The sequence below is a fragment of the Nanorana parkeri genome, unplaced genomic scaffold, assembly GCF_000935625.1.
Source record: "Nanorana parkeri isolate BGI_ZX_2015 unplaced genomic scaffold, ASM93562v1 scaffold71, whole genome shotgun sequence".
NCBI lineage: Eukaryota > Metazoa > Chordata > Amphibia > Anura > Dicroglossidae > Nanorana > Nanorana parkeri.
In genome coordinates this window covers 2,244,105-2,266,498 of record NW_017306339.1, presented here as the reverse complement: position 1 = coordinate 2,266,498, position 22,394 = coordinate 2,244,105, and the positions used below count along the sequence as shown (strand labels likewise).

General features: G+C 41.6%; 1 protein-coding gene across 2 annotated transcripts in view; it reads right to left on the bottom strand.

Moving 5' to 3' along the window:
• PCCA (propionyl-CoA carboxylase alpha subunit) overlaps positions 1-22,394 on the bottom strand; it is a 340,260-nt gene that overhangs the window by 213,845 nt on the left and 104,021 nt on the right. For both annotated transcript variants that reach the window (XM_018576625.1, XM_018576624.1), the window contains exons 9-11: positions 19,147-19,225; positions 9,727-9,829; positions 1,269-1,363 (exon numbers count right to left, since the gene is read on the bottom strand). In XM_018576625.1, coding sequence (XP_018432127.1) covers positions 1,269-1,363; positions 9,727-9,829; positions 19,147-19,225 — 277 coding nt within the window. The remainder of the gene's footprint in view (positions 1-1,268; positions 1,364-9,726; positions 9,830-19,146; positions 19,226-22,394) is intronic.

The following is a 22,394-nucleotide window of genomic DNA, read 5'->3' as shown; positions in this document are numbered from 1 at the left end:
ACCTCTCTAAATATCCTACGTCCATCTTACAGTGTGCTTGCTTACAAGGGCAGTCCATGCTATTTATTTATTTTTGCTTTTGTTTGACTTACTATAAAGTTTCATGTTTTGTCAATTTATTATGTAATATATCATTGCTTTCCCCTTTTGAGCAATAATATTGCAATACAATTTTCTGTTATTAGAAAACATTTAAACCTAACATATTTCATCCATCAGCTGGCCAACTGTTTGTGGTAGACCACTTAAATGCTATGACATTTAAGGCATGCTAAATAGTGCTTAAGCCATGTTAAACGGACATGATGAGATTAACATAAGTAGAAGCCACTTTAGCACGCCTTAAGCACACATTAAGTTGTCTTTAAGTGTAACTATAAATATGATTAATGTAAACTTTTGTCTGGTGTCCTTTACCAAATTCTTTACCTATGTGAAGACAATTTCTCTCTGCACATTTGAACTTGCCTGATCACAACCTATGGTTCAAAAATTAACATAAAAAAAATGCTGATTCTGTGGAAATTGTTTCACCTCTGGTACACATTAAATTCTTAGAAGATAATTTAAGGTTATAGCTGTAAGCCAATCATGATGAAATTACCCAGTTTAAAGAGAGTCCAAGAAAATAAGATATATTTACCTTTTCTTGGACTATCAGTTGCTGAGTAAACCCCCTTAGCACTTGTTGATAGACGTCATCTGCCCCAGTGCTTTATTAATCCTAATTCTGCTTCGGAGTATTTACATCTCATCTTGTAATAGGCAAAAAAAATATTGAAAATCCCATTTTATTTTCCATTAAGGGACAGAGGATTCAGTATTCAGAGACAATTGGGACATCCAAAAGAAGTCCCACTGAAGGATAGGCAACAGTAAAAAAAAAGTACAGCCCCACACAACAAACAGTAAAATTGTTGGTAGCCTGCAGTTCAAAGAGCTGCCAGATAGACCTTATGCTCAAAGTTGGCATCAGCTGAGACCAGCACATTCACTATGGATTTTACATTTTGCTCGTAAATTGCAAGCACTTGTTGGTCAAGCGCTTCTAAACACGGTTTAGAAAATAAATAAGGTTTTGGTCGATGATATTATTTGTATCACGACATGTAGATTGTCATGAGGGACAAGTAGATTGGGCCCCCACTTTAGTCCTTGGACAAAGTTTTTATTGAATTTCCATACCCCTGAAGCATGTGCTCTGCATCTTCGCAGGAACTACACATTAGAAATATGTTGATAAAAACAATGACATGCAGAAAGAGTACCTTGGTGCTTCTTCTACTACTTTCTGATTCCGCCTTTGAATGGAACATTCTCTTTCATTTAGCCAAAGAGCATTGCCATGTTTGTCTGCAAGCACCTAACAATACATCACATATATGTAGTTATCACACAAATTAAGGTAAACAAAACATCTTTAAAATGTCTCAATCACTGTGCTATAACGTGAAGTGAAATGGCAAAAACAGGAAACCTTTGTAGGAGAATGTAGTGATGTTCATTTGGACAGGTACCCAAGTATTATAAAAAATAAATGCATAAACCACAATTAAGTGTAAATGCACAGAGGTCCCATTCCAATACATACAAGTAAATATTCAATTAATACAAAAATAGGATTTTTGTCCTACATTTAAAATCTTTTTCTTGGAGTACAATACAGGATCTTATAGTATAAGACCATGGCTTATAGGCTGCTGAATTAATGTGATTGGACATAGGCAAACAAAGCTGTAGGACATCCCTAATATAACCTTTTCTATTCTCAGCAAGTAATAGGGAGAAAATCCCAAGAATAGAGACAAGGGATCTGTCAATTTTCTAGCCTTTAAGAGTGTAGGAATGACCAAATCTTCTTGGCCCCTGTTCCTCAAGACCTGGGCTCTAACAGCTAAGCAAGCTGTTAAAGCTAGGGACCAAGAAGCAGTATGGTAAACAGGTCCCTGGGACAAAAGATCTGGACAATCCCAATGGGCCTAAAGAGAGTCTGCCAGGTGCTCAAGTGTTTCAGAAGCAAGATCACAGGCTTGACGTATCTTCTCTACAGCAGTGTCTGGGTACGGTCTCAGGTGCAGCTGAGAAAACAACCAATCTAGAAAGCAGCAAAATAGAAGCTGTAGTGGCTTTATTGCAACAAAGGATCTTACTGGAAGAGTCTTGACAAAAGTAATAAAAGGATAAAAGCAAAAAAAATTGAAGATGTCCATCACCTAAGGACACAAGCAAAAAGCTGAAGCTTGCTGTGAGTGGGAGGGGTTAAATTAACACTGCCCTGAAGCTTTGTATGTCTAACCACCTGCAGACAGCAGCATATAACTCATGGTCTAAGAATGCAAGATCCTGTGTCCAATAATGTGTGAATAAGAAATTACTTTTATACAGTTGTGCTCAAAAGTTTGCACACCCTTGGAGAATTCATAATATATGTACCATTTATTAAAGAAAACATGAGTAAGCAGGAAAAATACATTTATTTTATTTCTTATGGGATTCATATTCAATTGTAGGTCATAACAGAATGGCACAATCAAAAAACAAAACATGGCAACAAATACAAAAATGAAATGACCCCTGCTCAAAAGTCTCCATACCCTTAGTTCTTAATACTGTGTATTACCCCCTTTGGCATCAATAGTTGTCTATGAGGCTCTGAATTCTTGCAAGTAGTATATCTGCCCACTTGTCTCATCACAATGCCTCTAGGTCATGCAAAGTCTTTGGTCATCTTGCATGAACCGCACGTTTGAGATCTCCACAATATTAAGGCCTGTAGACTGCGATGGCCACTCCAGAACATTCACCTTTTTCTGCTGTAACCACTAGAGGTTCAACTTGGCCTTGTGGTTAGAGTCATTGTTGTGCTGGAAAGTCCAAGAACGTTCCATGCGCAGCTTTTCGTGCAGAAGAATGCAAATTATCTGCCAGTATGTTCTGATAACATCCTACATTCATCTTGCCATCATAGTTCACAAGATTATCTGTGCCTTTAGAGCTCACCCCCCCCCCCCCAAAAAAAACCCCATCAGTGAGCCACCACCATGCTTCACGGTGGGGATGGTATTGTTGTCGCTATAGGCCTTGTTGACCCCTTTCCAAACATAGGGCTTATGGTTGTGACCATAAAGCTCTATTTTGGTTTCATCACTCCAAATAACAGTGTGCCAGAAGCTGTGATGCGTGTCAAGGTGTCGTTGGGCACATTGTAACCGGGCTTTTTTGTGGCAGTGGCGCAGTAAATGCTTCTGTCTGGCAACTCAACCATGCAGCTCGTTATTGTTCAAGTACCATCGTATTGTGCTCCTTTAAACAACCACGTCTTTTTCCAGAGCAGCCTCTATTTCTCCTGAGGTTACCTGTGGGTTTTTCTTTGTATACCAAACAATTCTTCTGGCAGTTGTGGCTGCAATCTTTCTTGGTCTACCTGACCTTGGCATCAAGAGATCCCCCAATTTTCCATTTCTTAATAAGTGATTGAACAGTACTGACTGGCATTTTTAAAGCTTTGGATATCTTTTTATAGCCTTTTCCATCTTTATAAAGTTCCATTACCTTGTTAGGCAGGTCTTTTCTTCTCTTCTCCCCGTGGCTCAGTATTATGCCTGCTCAGTGCATCCACATGAGAGCTAACAAACTCATTGACTATTTAAACACAGACACGAATTGCAATTTAAAAAGTTACAGATGTGGGAAATGAACCTTTAATTGCATTGCATATTAATTGTGTGCATCACCTTGTGTGTCATTCCAGGGTATGTAAACTTTTTATCAGGCCCATTTGGAGGATTTCTGTTATCATTATGATTTAAAAAGGAGCAAAAACAACTATGTGATAATATATGGCTTCATAGGATCATTATCCTTAAATAAAAGAGTTTTTTGGCACGGTCATATTTTCAATATCAATGCCAAAATGTAACGATTTCTGACAGGGTATGCAAACTTTTGAGCACAACTGTACAGCATTATTTGTGTAAGGTGGAGTAGGTGGCCATTTTGCTCTTTGACTCATGCAATGCAACACAAACTCCTGCTCTAAGCTACAACAAGTGAAAGGCAGGGGAACAGCAGGAGCAGATGCATAATAATCCCAGTGTAAGTAACTACATTAGAGACATGGGAAGGGCAAATTCTCAGAAGCAAAACTAAAAAAAAAGGCGAGAGCTACAAACATAATTTACAGTTGCCCCTGGCAACATACAAAATGTTAATATTTCTTAGTGAATAGAAAACATGTCTAAAAAGCCAGTAATCACATAATATGAAGTACCGAATGTTCAAAACAAATAGCTACCATGTTTAATTTTACAAGGTGGACTTATATTCCAGTTCAGGTTTGGAAAATCCTAAGGCGCAAGTTATCAAAAATTTACAGCTAGTTCCTAACTTTTTTGCTTGCTGTACGAATCATTTGCATTGGGTGATCAAGCTCCAGAGTTACACATTTCACTTCTTTATCTTTTAGGGGGCCTTATGAGTAATCTCTATAAAAAGACATCCCCTAGCAAGTTTTCTAGCCAAAAGTATTGTCTGCACTGTGGAAAACGAGATGGAGCCTTGGATTTATAGCAGGAAAGTGTGTATTTACACAAAGAGCTCCTGAGGCACTCTGGAAGTTAGGAAAGCAACTTGCAGGTACCTAAGGTTCGTTTTATTGTTGATTGTGTGGTATCCGCACAAAATGCATAGTCTCTTTTTGTTTTTAAATAGATGTGTAAACAAGATCAGTTTGATTTTTTTAGTTCTTAATTATATTTGTACATTGGGGTAGCCATATTTGCTCATTAATTATGCAGACCATCTTCCTGATTTGCAGTGTTTCTTCTCACAATGTAAGTCTACGGGGCTGCTGTCATTAAAACAATGCTCTGCCTGCATGGCTTATATATTGCCATAGGAGTTATGAGGAAAGCAGTGAGCTAATGAAAGCCCCTTCTGGTACACAATCTACAAAACAGATTTTTTGTCTTTATTGTATTTAATAATTTATTGGGAGTACATCAAAGGACACAAGGAGTTAATGCTTTTACCACTGGGTTATACAGCTTTTTTTCAAGTGATTGGACACTGGCAAATCAATCAACACTGCAGGACAGCCCTGTATACCCCTGCACGTCCAGCCTGTCTCAGTTGTGCAGCAAACAGTACAGAGTGGAAGAAACAGCAAAAAGAGAGGGTTCTGTGCCCTGTTATGTACTCCAAGAAATATATTTTACAGGCAAGACAAAAGTCCTGTTTCTTGATCACACATCACAGGGAGTTAACTCTTATACCACTGGGACGTTCAAAAGCAGTCCAATAGAGGGGCAGGCAACACAGCAAAATGGCTAACAGGCCAAAGAACAAAAAACACCTCTACAGGAAACCAGAACAATGCCAAGCCACTATAAAGGGCCGTCTACAGAATCTTACAGCCCAAAGTGGCATCTAAACATCCTCCTGGTTGAACGTAAATGTGAGAACAGAGGACCAGGCTTAAAGATTTGGTGTACTGAGCCTGATGCTAAAAGGTAGCCGGGAACCACTAACCCTTCTGGTAGAATGTGCCTTGACTGGAGACGAGGACACTTTCCTTTTAAACTTGTAGGGCTGGGTGATGCCACATGAATCCAGCTGGAAATGGTGGAGCCAGAGGCTGATTGTCTCATAGGAGACCATCCGGGATGTTAAAAAGGCAGTCGGACTTCAGTGGCTGTGAGGTAAATTTTCACAGCTTTAACTACATCTATGCAGTGAACAAAAATCTCTTTGGGATGGATAAGTGCAGAACAAATGGATAGCAAATCAATGTCCTGGTTAAGGTGGAAGATAGGGTCCACCATATGGAAGAAAGAGGCCTTGGGCCTCAGAACCACTTTATACTTATGGATAACAAGAAAGGTTTCTTTGCAGGTCAACGCTGCCAGTTTGGAAATACACCTCGCACACAATTTTGCAATGAGGAAGACCTTTTTGGAATAAGGAAAGCCAGAGGAATATCTCTAAGTGGTTCAAAAGGACGGACTCTAAAGGGCAGACAACACAAGGTTGAAGTCCCACAGCATCATTGGTACTTGTACAAGGGAGACAATAATCAGCAACCCCCTGCACAAAGGCCTTCAACAGAGAGACGTTAATGACTGAGGTAGTCCATCTGCCTGTTTTCCATGCCTGGAACGTGCACAACAGACAGGGTCAGAAAGTGAAGTTCCACCCCAAGCCAGAATTACATTCACTCCTTTTTGAGCCTCTCCGATGGTTTATGTCAACCACAGCTGCGGTGATGTCGCCTTAATCCTGCTCTCGTCACCCTGCAACTGCCGAGTCCAACAATGAAGAGACAACCAAATTGCCCTGAGCTTCAGGATGTTTATCGGAAGCTAAGATTTCTCCGAGGACCAAATAACTTGAACTGAAAGTTTCTCCAGGATTCTGCCCTAGCCTAAGAGGCTGGCATCCATCGTTGGTACCTTTCAGGAAATGGGATATCCACCAGGTCAGGACAAGCCTGGTCCTGCTGGACAGTCAAGGAGATCCAGGGACTGAACCCGTTTGTCCCACGCAGACATAATGTAGAACTGCAGGGGCCTGCAAACTCGGGGGTGAAACTGAATGTAACTTACTGCCCCAAAAAAAAAAAAAAAGACAGGCAACAGGCCCAGAACCTTCATGCGACAATGAATGGTATGTTGGCTAAGGCTGACCCAGGAACTCTTAATTGGCACGTAGGTTCCAGTATCGACTGCTGGAGATTCAGGAAACATCCGAAGTCCAGCAGGGTGACAATTGTCCGCTGAATGCTGGACAAAAGGGCCTGTGTTGACTGCTACCTGAGTTGGATATCACCCAAGTGCCTAATTAGCGTAATCCCTGGGACTGAAGCAGGGCTAGGACACAGGCAGGCACACTCAGAGTGTAATAGACAGTCCAAAAAGAAGCACAACCAATTGGAAGTGCTGGGTGCCCACAGCAAAGTGCAGGTAACAATGTTGGGCAGGGCAATTTGGGATTTTTCAATATGAATCCCTGACATTCAACAAGGTCAGGAAATCATCCAGATATAGGGAGGTGATGGCAGAGCGCGAGGATTTGATCTGGAGCTTTTGGACCTGCAAAAATTTGTTGAGGATCTTTAGATCTAGAATATGGCAAAACCAACCCTTGGCCTTGGGGACAGTGAACAAGTTGGAATAGAACCCATGGAACCTTTTTTATCTCCAGGATGGGGACTATGACCCCCTGAGATATGCGTTGATAGAAGGCAGCAAAAAGACCCACACAGCTCTGGCGAGACTTTGCCAGAGAGGATAACAGGAAACAAGGAGAAAGCAGGAGCGAATCTCTAGTTTGTAGCCCCTGGCCTTGATGCTTTGAACCCAGACATCTGGGATGTCCTCGGTCCAACAAGCAAAGAAGGGCACCCCTTTATTGTGAAGAGTGCTTTGACCCGCATAGAGGTTTAAAAGACCAGGACTTGCGTATGAGCTGTGATCCCTGCTTAAACTTGGAACCCGAGGCCTGGGGTGGACAAAAGAAACTAAGTGAGGAAATTGAAGCTTTAGCTAAGAAGCTTCAGGCATTGATGACCTACTTGATATATGTATCTAACGATTTGTCCAAAAAGAGTTACCTAGTGAAGGGCATGTGCTCCAGGTGCTTTTTGCAGGGAGGCTCCATAGACAATCATTTTAGCCAAATCATTCTAAAGCAAGCAGTTTTTCAAGATGCTTCCATTTACCATATAAAACACAGCAAGTGAACAGGGAAGGTTTTTGGAGATTTTGGCATTTTGGGGGACCCCAAACTTGTAACTTTTGTAAGGGTTAATACTAGTAATGCATTGATACCAGTTTTTCGGTATCAGGTACCAATTTTTTTCCAGGTACTCACCTATACCGAATACTGATACCGGAAGTCCCATTAAGGAAGCTGGACAGCGTGTAATGACTCGCCGCTCAGCTTCCTGATTAGCTGGGAGGCATGTAATGACTCACCATCCGGCTTCCTGATTAGCCGGGAAGCCATCTCCATGCTCCCTCAACAACAGGTGACAAGGAAGCATGGAGGTGGCTTTCTGGCCAATCAGGAAGCCGGGGGGCAGGTAATGACTCACCCCATGGCCTCCTGATACCGGAAGTTTCAGTATCTGGACAAGCATCGGGAGCATTTGGGCGAATACGAGTACTCGCCGGAATACTCGTTATCGGCACCGATAACGATACTAGTATTGGTGCATCCCTATTAATACAGATGGCTCTATCTGTAGACCTGTCCACACTGCGTGACTGTGTCCTTAAGTTAGGAGAAATGTTCAACGATAGGTCCTCATCTTCCAGGGACAGAATCCTCTTCCACAGGCAAATAATCTGAAAGGAGGGACTCTGAGGGGGTAGGTAAGGTTGCATGTTTGCAGCCCCTGAGGTGAAGCCTGGAAAAGGTCAGCCACTTCTCCCATGAAAAATCTCCCACGGACTTAACAGCAGCAAACTCCACTCTGGATAGAAATCAGTGTCATAGATAGTGCTTAGGAGAACACTGAAGACAGGGATGAATGCATTACTGCAAAGCATGGGACCTGCAGTAATGGTGTCCCTGAAAGGGGCAGAACTCATGTCAGAATATGGTCAGACGGTGTGGTTTCTGAGCCCCCTGCCCTTGTGTCCAAGTTTCTGAATTCCACCATGTGTGGCCCCTTTAATACAAAACTGAGGGCAGCAGTGAGAGGGCGTTTAGTGTGCAATACCAGCAAGCTGATGGTAACCCAGGACCAGTGTGCATTACCTCAGACCAGGAGGTTTAAAAGCAGAGTCCTAGCAGCAGTGGGAAGCATGTGGCACTCTGATTGGGGCAGCGCAGGCGCAAGTCTGTAGGTCCCAGCTACAAGGGAAAACACAAAGTGTGCCAAAACTGACATCACTTTGAGCACAACAAGCAAAGTGTACCCAAGCAACAGTATTAAGCCCATAAGAGTTGTCTGGGTACTTGGGGGGGCATGGCTGCAACTTACATGAGGGTCTTTATGTTCTCACCATGATTGCGACAGAGGTCATGTGAGATCTACCAAACGAGATCCACCCTGTGGGTGGGCTTATCCCCATAGGGGGTCTTTAAGGTTAGGGCTACACTGCCCGCCCCTGCATTTGACTGTTTTTCTACATCCGTGTGGTAAAAGCATTAACTCATTGTGCCTGTGATGTATGATCAAGAAAACAGGATTTTTGTCTTTCCAGTAAAATATGTTGTTTGGAATACTTCACAGATAACAGGACCCTCCCTTCTCGTTTATTCCACTCTGCACTGCTACAAAACTGAGGCGTGGGAAGGGTTATGCAGGGATGCCCTACAGCTTTGATTTTGTTTTGCCAGTGTCCAATCACTTGAACGTAGCAGCATAACCCGGTAGTAAAAGTATTACCTCCCTGTGCCCTTTAATGTACAATCAAGAAAACTATATTTAAAGAGTAGTTCCAGGTAGCCAGGCAAGTGAAACCATACGGTCTCTGCATTCCATTCGATAGTCCATCTCTTAGGGCCAGAAAAAATAAATTGACATTTTTAGAAGGGGGTTTAGCAATGGCAGGCTCAATATTTCTTTTATGGAGTGTACCCATATATTAAATTACCCCCCAAAAAAACAGAATTGTGCTCCATGTAAACATTTGGAGCTATGAACTTGTAGATACAGCTCTTAAATATCCAAGAGTGAATTTCATCTTTAGCCTAATGAATGTAAAACATAATGCCTACCTGAATCTCTATGTGGCGGGGATTGTCAATGAATTTTTCAATCAACAAACGATCATCTCCAAAGCTTGAAGCTGCTTCTTGTGAGGAAAACCTAAATCCTTCCCTAAAAAAAAGCAGAGCAAAAAAAAAAAGAGTTGGTAAATAAGATTCACATCATTAAAAACAAATGTAAATTTGAATTTTGCGTGCCATGCAACAGCGCCAAAAATACTAAAATATGTTTATTATTATTGACCGAGGAGCAATTATTGCCAAGGAGGCCTACTTGTTGTTTCTTAATTTGCTGCCAGTAAATTCTGAAAAAACAGTTACTGCAAATCCAATATTTTTGGTAAAACTATGGGAAGGTCTATTTTTAATTTTGGGGGAATTTCTGTGTTACTGATCCAAAAAACACATATGACACCTCCCACCAACCAAATAAAGCATGCCTATGTGGTGTCCCTATGTATCAAAATACATTTTATTTTATAGCATAATTCTCTACTTACATACATAAGAAACAGACGTGTTATTTTTAAATCATTTGATCTTTTTGCTTACGTTTCCAGCAATGCCGATATAAAATAAATCAAAATTTCAAAACATTCACAATCAAAAACATCAGACAACTGTATAATTTTGGAGGACTTTTATGGGGTTTTTTAACGCTAGAACCTTTGTTATGACATTGTGTGAAAATAGGCTTTGGTAAATAAAGTCTGATATATATATATATACACACACCACTGTGTCTACAGCATATATTAAAAATACAGACAGACACCCACAGACACTTGGTGTGTTTGAATCCAGGCAAATACATTTTCAATTTAGAAGAAAAAAAAAACACTTGCGTCATTTACTTTTTTTGTGGTAAAATTTGGGAGAAAATACAGATTTCAGAAACATCTGTGAAGTTTCCATTTCTCAACATTCATTGTGTTTAACGGATTTCAGGTACTGAAAAAAGAGGTACTCTTTTTCCTACTTGCTTATTAAAGAAAAATTTTAAGGAGTGCAATTAATACTATCATGCACCTAAAAATGGTTATAAGAAATATGTGAAAATGTCAGGTACACTTAAAAATATATGCAAAAAACAATGTTTTACTTCAAATAACTACTACACAGTTAACATATTTTTCAGAAAAGCTTATACTGCCAGCATATGTCACCATATTCAACCAATTAAATATGTAACTAAATTAGAAGGACACTGTGGAGATGCTTATCGTAACACATGGTAGTAAAATAGTAACTTAAAATCTTTCAGACTTTTACACAAGCAGAGTTAATGCTACTGCACCGTTAACTGTAAACAAAACTATAAATATCTAAAACTGAATAATCTTTACCATGTAATAGTGACAGTATTTGCACTCCTGATTGTGACACAGCATGCTATGCAACCACCTATGTACAGAAGCAGCAAAGGAAAATGCACCATATGTGAAAGCAGAACTGAGGCAATTATCAATATTGTTATCAAAGTAAGTTGTACATAATGATGTCACAGTGTCCAAATTACAAAACTTGTTTGATATTAGGTTTTCAAAAGGTTTTCCTTTTGACTATAGTATTTGATCCACTTCAGCATTTGACATCTCTGATATGCCTCTCTAAAACTAGCCTCATCTTCTCAACCTTTCTCAAGTGCCCCAATACAACTGCATCAATTATCACCCTTAATGCTTAGGCACAATACAAATTTTCCTTCAAAAAGCCATAACAAGGATATTTCCAAAATAAATAAACCTATGGCCCCTAAAAAGCAACCTCCCAGACCTGACCATAAAATTACAATTAACTTCTTTAGCCTAGATAAATATAATTTTATTTTCCTAAAACAGAAGGTATTTCCGTGTCTCATTCCATCACATATTCCAAAAATAAGATAATAATTCCTCATTTCAGGACCGTAGGCAGACCATGCAAATCATTAATTTATATCCATTTGGCCAGATGCACATCCAGAACTGCTGGTGTATCATGAAAAAATAGCCTAATATTATAGACCCATTTATTCCAAACTCCATACAGCTGTTTAAGGCTTTGGCCATCATCAGTGTATTGTATAGAAACATTGCTTCTATGAAGTAGGGCTTGGTGCCAAATGGGACAGAATTTCAGAGGTCCATCTTTAAATTTATATGGGGGGGGATAAACCAAGAATCTCTCTTCAAACCCAGAAACCAGGGGGGCTTAGGGGTACCAAATTTGCTTCTCTATTATAGGGCAGCACAAATTTCACAACTATCATCTATCTACCTCAAGTCAGTTGTTCCAGACTGGGTCAGGATGGAACTTAGCTCGCATAAGGGACCCTCTATTGAGGCACTCAAATGGATGAAATCCAAACAAAGGCCAAAGACCCTGGTGCCAACTTTAATACATTCTCTAGCATTATGGGATCAGATCCGAAACAAGGAAGGGATGGTGTCTTCTCACTCCCCCCTCGCGCCCCTATTCGAAAATGTTAATTTTGTGCCCGGATTACAGCCAAAAGCATTTAAATGGTGGATAGACAAAGGATTGTATAGGATTGGCGATTTTATTAAACTCCATAGACCAATTACATATCTTTATTGTATAAACACTCTTAAGATGCCTCATTCCGAATATTTTAGATTTAGACAAATTAATAATTTTATACTTACTCTACACATTCCCGAGGTTGGAGCTCCGCTGTTAACACAATATGAACGGTGGTGTCTAGGAGGGTTGGGTCAAAGGGGGGTACGTCCTTGATCTATGAGGACCAACTAGGATAATTTACAAAAACAGCTTATATGGTTGCTTGGGAGATAGAAATAGGGACATCACTCTCCCTAGAGGAATGGCAACAGTGCTCTATAAGATCAACTAAGGGACTGTTAAATGTTTCTCTCCTCGAAGCTAACTATAAAGTTTTTTCTCGTTGGTATCTTGTGCCAGCAAAACTAGCGAAGATGGGCCCAGGCGTCAGTTCGTTATGTTTCAGAGGCTGTAAACAGCAGGGCACTATGCTCCATGTCTGGCGGCAGTGTCCAGGATTACGATCTTTTTGGAACAGGTTGTTTGCCCTGCTTTCTAGGATTCTCGGGATTCATATCCCCAGAGAACCACAGTATATATTACTAAACATATCAATCCCGGACATCTCTAGGACTCAGAGTAAACTTGTCTCCTTTTTTTTCCCGGCAGCTAAGACATCAATAGCTCGGTCTTGGAAAGCCGAAAAGGTTCCATTCACTTTGGTGCTTTCTAAAGTGAATTGGATCATGATCCATGAGAAACTATATAGCATTTTGCAGGACAGCTATGCAGAATTTGAAGCAGTATGGGAGCCTTGGTTGATATACCAAGAGATATCAAATACACACAACACTACTCTCGATGCTTTAGCTTAAGCAAAACTGTTTTGCTGCTTGGAACCAAAAGAAACCATAATTAATGCCTTGATTTTTACAATATAAAATGATCGTTCATTTCTTTTATGTTTGTTTACTTTTCTTGTTTTTGTTTTGTTTTGTTTTTCTTTTTGTACAGTAAAAAGTTTTTCCATAAGTTTCCATATAGCGGGGAAATAATGCTAATGTGAGAAATTCTGATTTTTTTTTTGTTCTTTGGATATACATGTTAAAAACTGGTATTAAAACATGCTAATCTTATGGAAAACATATAAAAACTTTGAATACCAAATGGGACAGAATAACCATACAGGCTATGGTTAGAATGAATTAAAGCTATAGAAAACAAACCCCTCACTCTAATCAGTGTGTAGCAAAGTCTAAAAACTCTAAAAAACGAGGTAATTTAGTAAATATGAAAAATAGGCAGTGATCCACCCAGCCACTTTCATTCATGCACTTGGCATACAAGGAGAATCTGAAAAAAAAAAAAGATATATACCTGGAATGACAAAGAACTTTTAACCTAACCAGTTACAGGCAGTGCTCATATCTGCTTAGAATTGCGCTGTAATTGTAATGTTTAATCAATTTAAATGTACCTTAATTCAAAAGGGGAACATCTAGAAATGCAAATTGTGCCTAAACAGTGCCTAAAATGTTCCTCTGTTTTAACTCCATGATAGACTAATAACATCCGCAGGCATTAATTCATATTTTCCATGCAAAATTTTAAAGAGCAAGAAAACCTGACCTACACTTAAAATGCATCGGTATTGTCACACACATAAAAAAAACATTTCACAAGAGAGAAATCCATGACTGGAGAAAAGCCAGTTATGTGATTTGTCATATGATGGGGCTCTCCTCCAATCAAGGAGCTCTCTCTACTGCAATAAGCAGAAATAATTATTTGCAGCTCTGCCTGCTACATACTGTCCCTTAGATTTAATAGTGTTATCCCCTCTCTATTATAAATCAGTCCCTTAGATTTGAATGCGTTCCAATATCAAAGCAATTCTGTTGCTAAAATTACTATTCAAAATAAACGTCTCTCTGTCAAGGCGACACAGAACATTTTTTTTCCCTGTTCCCTTGTCACAAATTTCCATCGTAGTAAAGAGAAATGTTTGCTGAAGAACCCGAAAAAAAAAACACTTTGTGAGTCTGATTCTTGGTCCCCTGCTGCACTCAGTAGTTTGATCTGTCGGCCCCTACATCCTTACTCTATCATATAGTGGTGCAGGGAAGAAAGGAAGGAAGAAACATAATTCAAAGTGGGGGAGCAGAAAATGTAACACTCCTGGAAGTGTCGGATTTAACAGAATCTTCAGCGTGCACTTTTTCATTACTGCAGAGATTTAAAGCAAAAGCAGCCAGAGAGGTGAGTATTCCATGTCTTATTTGCAGTTAAGCAATAGACTAGCTTTAAAACTATTGAAAGGGGCACTGTTACAAACAGTGAGGCATAAGACGGTAAATGCCACACCAAATTCTTTGATACTGACAAGTGGTAGATAATATAATTTTTTTTGTACTCGCCATAAAATTATTTTCTCTGCGTTCTTTGAAGGACACAGCCATTTCCTCATTCAATGGTAGGGTTATTTCACCACCTGCAGAAGTAGGACGCTAGGCACAAAACAGGAAGGCGCAGCACCTGCTGGCGGCTCAACACCTCAGCTCAGTTAATCCCCAAGCAGTAGAAACAAAAACAGACAGATTCCAGAAGGGAGGGGGCTAAATCCTTCAATTAACACAGAGCAAAGGATTTTAAAGTGAGTACAATAAATCCTATTTTCTCTTCCGTTCATTGAAGGACACAGCCATTTCATAATTCAACAGAAGGGACATCCCAAAGCAGTGAGAACCGAGGGGTGGGCAACCAAACAAAACAAGAAACTGGTACCCACACACTAAACAGCCACTTGTAGAACTTTGCAGCCAAAAAACACATCTACAGAGGCAAATGACATCAACTTTATAAAACGGGTAAAAGGTATGCACTGACGACCATGGCCACCTTACAAATTTGCGCAATAGAAGCTTGATGATGAAAGGCCCAGCATGTGCTAATTGTAGTAATCGTCAATGGGCCATAAACGGAAAGGGCAAAGATTGACCCTTAGGAGCATAGGCCTGAACAATAACCTGCCTAGTCCAACACAAAATGGTAGTGGCAGAGGCCACCTAGCCTTTCCTAGAACCCTTGGTAACAACAAAAAAGGAATCCGTCTTACTAAAAGACTCAGTAGCATGGAAGGTAGACTTGCACAACCCAGAACCCTTACGATCCAGGGAAAGCGGGGCCAGGGGTTCTGAAAAGAAAATAGTCAACGCCGAAACCTGACCTTCGACAGTACTATGTGCCAAATGCTGATCCACTCCCCTTTGAAAGAAGGCCAAGACCCTATCCATGGAAAAGACACGAGGTGACACCTGGAGAGACTCCCAATATGAAATATAAGCCTTCCAGGTGCAATTATATATTTTCCGAGATGTAGACTCGTAGCATAATAGAGATGTAGCATAATAGAGGGTCACAGAAACAAACAGCCTTCAACAGCGTGCCCCCCTGGTGATTCACATAAGCCACGGCCATGGCCTTGTCTGACTGAATCCTGATGTGATGCCTGCACAGAAGATCCGTTCAGTGCAGAAGATAGTGTGTGAATACTGGAAACTCCAGAACATTGATTGGAAACGCAGACTCCTGCCCTTGAGACTGTCACCACTTTCCACCAGGAAAAAAAAAAGACTTTTCACTTGACAGCAACAGGGAACAAAACCACCACACAAGAGAGGCCTTGAACGACCGACTCACCCGCATCTGCCTGTCCAGCAACAAGGGAGACTTGTCCCACTGAGTAAGGATCTCCCACTGCAGAGTCAGAGTGTGGTGCTGCACATACAGAATTGCCTCAAATGAGGAAAGCACCCACATTAAGGTGCGTATCGACGCCCGATTGCACGACACAATAGACAAACGTGTTCTCGGATCCTTCTAAGCTTCTCCATGGGCACAAACACCCTTGCCAGACGAGTGTCCAGAATCAGGCCCAGGTACTTGAGATGAAGAGACAGCACCAGCAGAAATTTCTGGACGTTCAAAATCCAGCCGGACTCCTCCAAAGTGCGTATGGCCACTGCCAGATTGGCATTACAGTCTAAATGAGACTCGGCCCGAAGAAGGTACGATGTGATAGAGATCCCCCCACTGTCTAGACAAAGCACAGCACTCACAAAAGGACCATACCCCAAAACCTTGGCGTAGACCCGAGGGACCGATGCCAGGCCGAAAGGAAGGGCCACAAACTGCAGAAAGCGTTGGGTACAAAAAAGGTGCTTATGAGCTGAAAAAGAAGGGCCCTGCTTACATTGTGGCTCCTTACCCTATCTATGCTGCGGTAGGAAGGTAAACTTGCCACCAGTCAGGTTCTTGATAATATCATCCAGTTTTGTTCCAAACAAACGGTTGCCAATAAAGGGCAGTTCCCTTAGCACCTTCTTAGAAGTCTGATCAGCAGATAGATAGCCACAGAAGACAACGAAGAACAACCGTAGACACTGACAGCTTAGATAACAAGGGTCCCGTATCCAGCAAAGCATTGCAAATGTACTGAAACATGGACTAGTTGATCCCCCAGCTCTACATAAGCAGGGGATACCTGTTCATCCTCCAGGCCCTTTTGGAAGAGTTTTGCCCAGTGTGCCTGGGACACTAAGAACATGGTCAAAACCATCGCAAGGCCGAACCAGTGACAGTATACAACGTGCTTTACTGTCCATCGGATCCTTAAACAAGGTATATTCTTACACTGGAATATTATTCAAACGGGAAACAGGGGGTCCACAACCGGGGTAGATGTCCACCTCTTTAGAAGACCCTCCTCGAAGGGATAGCGAAAAAGCGGTGGGGTAGGACAAAGGACTGAAATGGATGCTCCCATTCCTTTTTAAAGTCATAAAAAAAAGCATGAGGATACACTTTTGCCGACCGCTGTGATTTATGTGTACCAAAAGGAACCAGGGTATCTGGCAGAATGCTCCCAGAATCTCCAGTTTAAGAGTTTCATGCACAAAATCAATTATTTTTCGGAGGGCTCATCGTCACTGCTGCTGAAACCGCAGCCAAAGGAATATCATCCTCCTCCCCAGAAGACTCAGAAAGAGAAGGGGACAGAAGTAGATGCTTCTTAACCTGAGCATGGGTGAACGCCTTTTCCATGTGTGTAACAAATCCCTCCAGCACGGTAGTATGCGCCTCCATAGTAACACAGGGGCCCAAAGTCCCAAAAACCCCTGGAGAAATCCCAGACGGACAGAGAAGGGGTGCTGGAGGTAGGCAAGAGGAGCAAAAAGATTCTTCCCCAGCATCCATAATGCCCCCCCCCCACACACACACACACACACATTCTGTGTAACCCAAGGCCGCACCAAACCCCACAGCACCAGGATATCCACTCCCCCCCTGCCAAGCCACTGAGGAGACCAAACCACTCGCCAGCAGGAAGAGCCCCTACAGCTTACCACCCCCAAGTGTGAAGATGCAGAGCCACAGCAGCCTTGTGCTTGTGTGAAGATGCATAGCCACAGCAGCATATCGTGTGTGTGAAGATGCAGAGCCACAGCAGCCTTTTGAGTGTCCTACTCCCACCTCCTGGTGTGGAAAGAGCGGGACATGCGCTGATGAAGTTGGTGCAAATGCCACAGAAGAACTCTGCCTCCAGCACAGCAAGCGGCCGCTCAGAGAATCCCCGTGCAGCACCTCCCACTGATCTCTGTGCCAACGTAGAGCAGTAAATCCGTTCTGATACTGTGAACGGCTGTCAGTACAGAGGCCAGGGGAAATATAGAACAAAATACAGTGCCACTTCCACACACTAAAGGGGAGCATGCGGCAGGAACACTATGGGCCAGAGATACCACATGGGGGAAGCAGGAAGGAGAGGCGGAGACCAGGGCACAGCAACAGTAGCCCCAGGGGAACCACATAGAAAGGGGGAACCCCTGTGCCAGTCCATAAACCAAGGAAGGTCAAGACACCCAGTCTACTCCCATACCCCTGGGGGCCAAAAAGAGACCCACAAACCTGTCCAGGCCAAATGCCATGGTGCCAATTCCTGTCACAGACCGCCTCCCACCACGGCAGGGGTCCTGGAAGCCTGGGGGGACGATACTGTGGAAAAGCAGCCGCAGGCTGCTCAGTCATAAACGTCCCCTCATGAGATATCTCACAGGCTGCCCCCAGAACGGGATGTCGCAGCTGAATCAGCCGTCAAGCGAGGTTCTGCATGCGCTCATAGGCAAAGCTTGGGAGACTACAAGGATATAGGGTATCCAGCCTGTCACCATGCTCGGCTGTTGATTGAAAGTCTAGCACTTGAAGAATGGGAACAAAATTTAAAAAACAGAATGAAGATCCCAACAGAGACCTAGGTTCCTCGACGCTAGATAAAAAAACTGAGCTGCCTCTAGCCTGTGAGGGGTAGAACCACAAGCAGGGGTAGCCCACAGGGCTGTGCATTTGTGTTTTGTGCCTAGCGTTCTACTCCTGCAGGTGGCGATATAATCCTTCCGTTAAATGAAGAAATGGCTTTGTTCTTCAATGAACAGAAGAGGGAAAACAGCTTCAGGATCTTAGGGGGAGTTTTAAACCATTTCACAGAAGTGACTAACCCTGCTGATACAGTTCCACCTCTTTTACCAAGCTAGAAATCCTTAAAATACAAAATTCTCATGTTTCTGTATGTGCCATTATGCTTGTAGAGGTTAACATCTGGGAACAGAAACTGTAGTGTTAGATTCTGGATGTTGCCATTACCAACTTTGTTCTCATGTGTTTGATAGAGACTTCAAATCTACAGATATAATTTCATAAACCAATATACTCTAATAAACACGCAGGAGAAAAAAAAAACATTAGAAGGACAGAAAAACACTGGTATAGACTTGAAATTACTTTCAAGTGACAATTCCACAATAGAAAGAAGGAGGATTTTGTAAGTGCAGCATTAAAACAAGGTTAGCGTTGTGGACAGCATCTCACCTGGTCTCTTCATCATCCCAAGCAATCCTCATGCCTTTCCCACCACCACCTGCTGAGGCCTTGATCATAACCGGGTAGCCTAACAGCAGGGAGCAATTAAACACAAGTTCAGACTTTGATCATTTGGTCATATGAACATGACAGTTTGCCACATGTCCTGTTTTACAGTAAACAATACCTTCTTTTTTTAACCGTTTCAAACCTGAGGAGACCACTTGTACATATTGTCATGAAAAAGGAAACCATGCCAAATTACTAACCCAAAATAAAGGAACTGCTGCCAATTACTTTCACAATTTCCCAACCCAGCTACATTAAGATTTGTGACATATCATAAAAAATGTAGCCAAAAGTATAAAAAAATTCACACAAGTATACCACTATTGCGATGAATGAGTGAATGAATGCTCTAATCAGACAATACAGGAAAATACAATCTACTGGGATATTATGTCCAGCCAGTTGCTGTATATTAATTATAAACAAATACAAATTTGGAAACCTGTCAGTCTACAGAATATGTGCATCCATATTTGTCTAATCTGCTGAGAATCATGTAATGCATAAGTACAAATATCTGACTTAACTATAACAAATAGTTAAATAGAAAGAGTAACTGCCAATGGTATTGCAAGACTGATGGGTATCAGTGTGCAGCACAGTGATAGTTGCACCTGTGCCTGAATGAACTGGTTCCAACCAAGTGGCCACCAAAAGTGCATGTTTTTTCCCCTTCACATTATCACAGGGGAAATTCTGTGCATCTTAAGTACAGATTCACATTCTGACTGAACTAGAACACCTCTAAAACATTTCCAAATGTTTCTTATGCGTAAGTACACATGAACAATCCCTTACATTGCATATCTTTTAGATGCATATGGACCTAATGAAGATCCATGCAGTCAATGTACATAAAATCAGTGGAAATTAACAAATGCATTTCTAATACATTGGAGAAATGCACCATGAGAAAAGGCATGTTTGGAGCCAGCCTGTGTTCTCTAATTTCAAAGCATGAATAAACCGCATAGAAAAGCTAACCGAAAAACAGAGAAAAGGTATCAAACATTAGCAAATATATCTGAATGCTTTTAAGTATGTGCATAGTGTACTTTCAAGTGAACACATTCTTAGTTATTATTGCAGTGTTTATCTTAAAGTAATTTTGGAGGTTACTTTTAAAACTTTTTTTGCTCAAATTTTTAATACAGAGATTTGATAATTAGCCACTAGAGGCAGGGTAAATTAGCTACGACAGTTATTTTGACTGCTTCGTGTGATTTCAGCCACACTGAAAGTGTTGAGGGAAATTCCACTTTAAAAAAAAAATAGTCTACAACATTTTTAAAATTACTTATTTAAAACTACAGCCGCTGTATTTTTCAAAAACTGTAAGAAAAAGAAAAATTCAGTGCAATATGGCAACCTGGAGGCGTTCTGTACACAGTTGAGCTAGTACAGAACGTCCCCAGCAATGTCACCTCCTGCTTCTGTGATTGGATGACTGATTTTGACAGACATCTGCACGAAGTTACAAGTACAGTTTTAGGCATCCTCCCTAAGGGTTAATTTCTACTAAATGGATGCCAACACCACACCTTTTCTCATTACAAAACAGAAAGTTCACTAAATGTTTATAATTAACGCAGACCCTCCCACTAAGGAATCAACATGCTGAAACAAAATGCTATTTCTTCAAAACAGAAACATGTAGGAATCGAAGTTCAACACCCATGCAATGTACATGCCCATAGTATGTTAAATCAAACCTGTCACAAGATAATAAAAGGGGCTGCTAAGCTATGATTAAGGCAGTGTAGCCAAAACATGTCAGCAATCTTGTTGTTTCTTGTTATTGGTGGATGCTGCTTATGTTTTAACCAATAAAGGTGAATGAGGATTGCACTCGGACTCAGGCATTATTGATTGTCTGCCCCTATCTGACATACTTCTGCAACAGCTTCCTGACTGTTAAATAGCTTTAAAGCAGCTGTCCAAGCATAAACAATGCACTCGCTGTCTTTATTATTAAAGAACCTTTACCTGCAGCCACTGGCTCCTTTTATATTAGATCAGGAAATGCTGCCTGTTAACTTGCGGCCACATTTCCTGTTGAGAAGACCAGTCCTTTAACCCTTTCGCTGTCAAGCCCTCCGGAACGTTTTTCAAATCAGCTGGCCAAGCCAATTTTGCAATTTTTTCTTATTGATTTGATTTTCAACTGCTGGGTTGCGTTTGTAAAAGACCCCCCAAACCATATATTTTCTGAAAACGCAGGCCCGGTAGAATAAATAGATGATGATACTAAATTTGTAGGCCCTGAGTTAATCAACATTGTAGCCAATTCTTAGAGATTGATTACATGTCCCCTGGTAGTGAGCCAAATAACAACCAATAACATAAGGTGGGGTAAGGCCCCAAGAAACAGAAAGGGGGGGTGGGGGTATAGGGTGGTAGGGGGGATTAGTAGTAACCGGTCACCCGTACTACTAGGGAATAGGGGGGTCCCATATTTCGCATACACCAAGCTTATATTGAATATCCGTGCCTGCCACTCTTCACTCCTCGTACAGTCATCCATCAGCTGTCCAACCAACCTCATATGCCTCGATAGCTCATGGGGTCTATCCCAGGGTGACGGTACGAGAGCCATGGTTCCCACACACTCAGGAACCTGGAGTGTTTATCTTCCAAGATACTAGATAGTCTCTCATTTAGCATAATCTGATCCAGCCTGCGCATGACTTCTACATAGGGGAGTTGTTGTTTCTTCCAGTTTCCTGCCAGCGTCAGTTTGGCTGCCAGGAAAATGAAGTGCGCCAGAGCCCTTTGGGGCTTATTAAATCCTGGGATGGTCATATGAAACAGGGCATAATTAACATTTATTGGTACATGTGTAGAGAACAGGGAGCCAATTAGTTTAAATACCCTGACCCAAAATCGAGTAACAAGGGGGCAGCACCACCAGATATGTAGCATATCTCCCGTCTCTTGGCATCCCCGGAAACATGTATGCAAGGCCGTGGAGAATAGGCGCGCCACCCTGGCCGGGACCAGGTACCACCTCATCATCACCTTGTAGGCTACCTCTGCATTTGTAACGCTAATGGAGCATTTTGCGACATTGCGCCAAATCTGTTGCCATTCCCTCGTGGACCATTGCAGGTGAAGGTCCCCTTCCCAGCTGCGGACATAGGTGTGGGAAGTGTGGCTGACTAGTCTATTCAATTGTGAATAGAGGATTG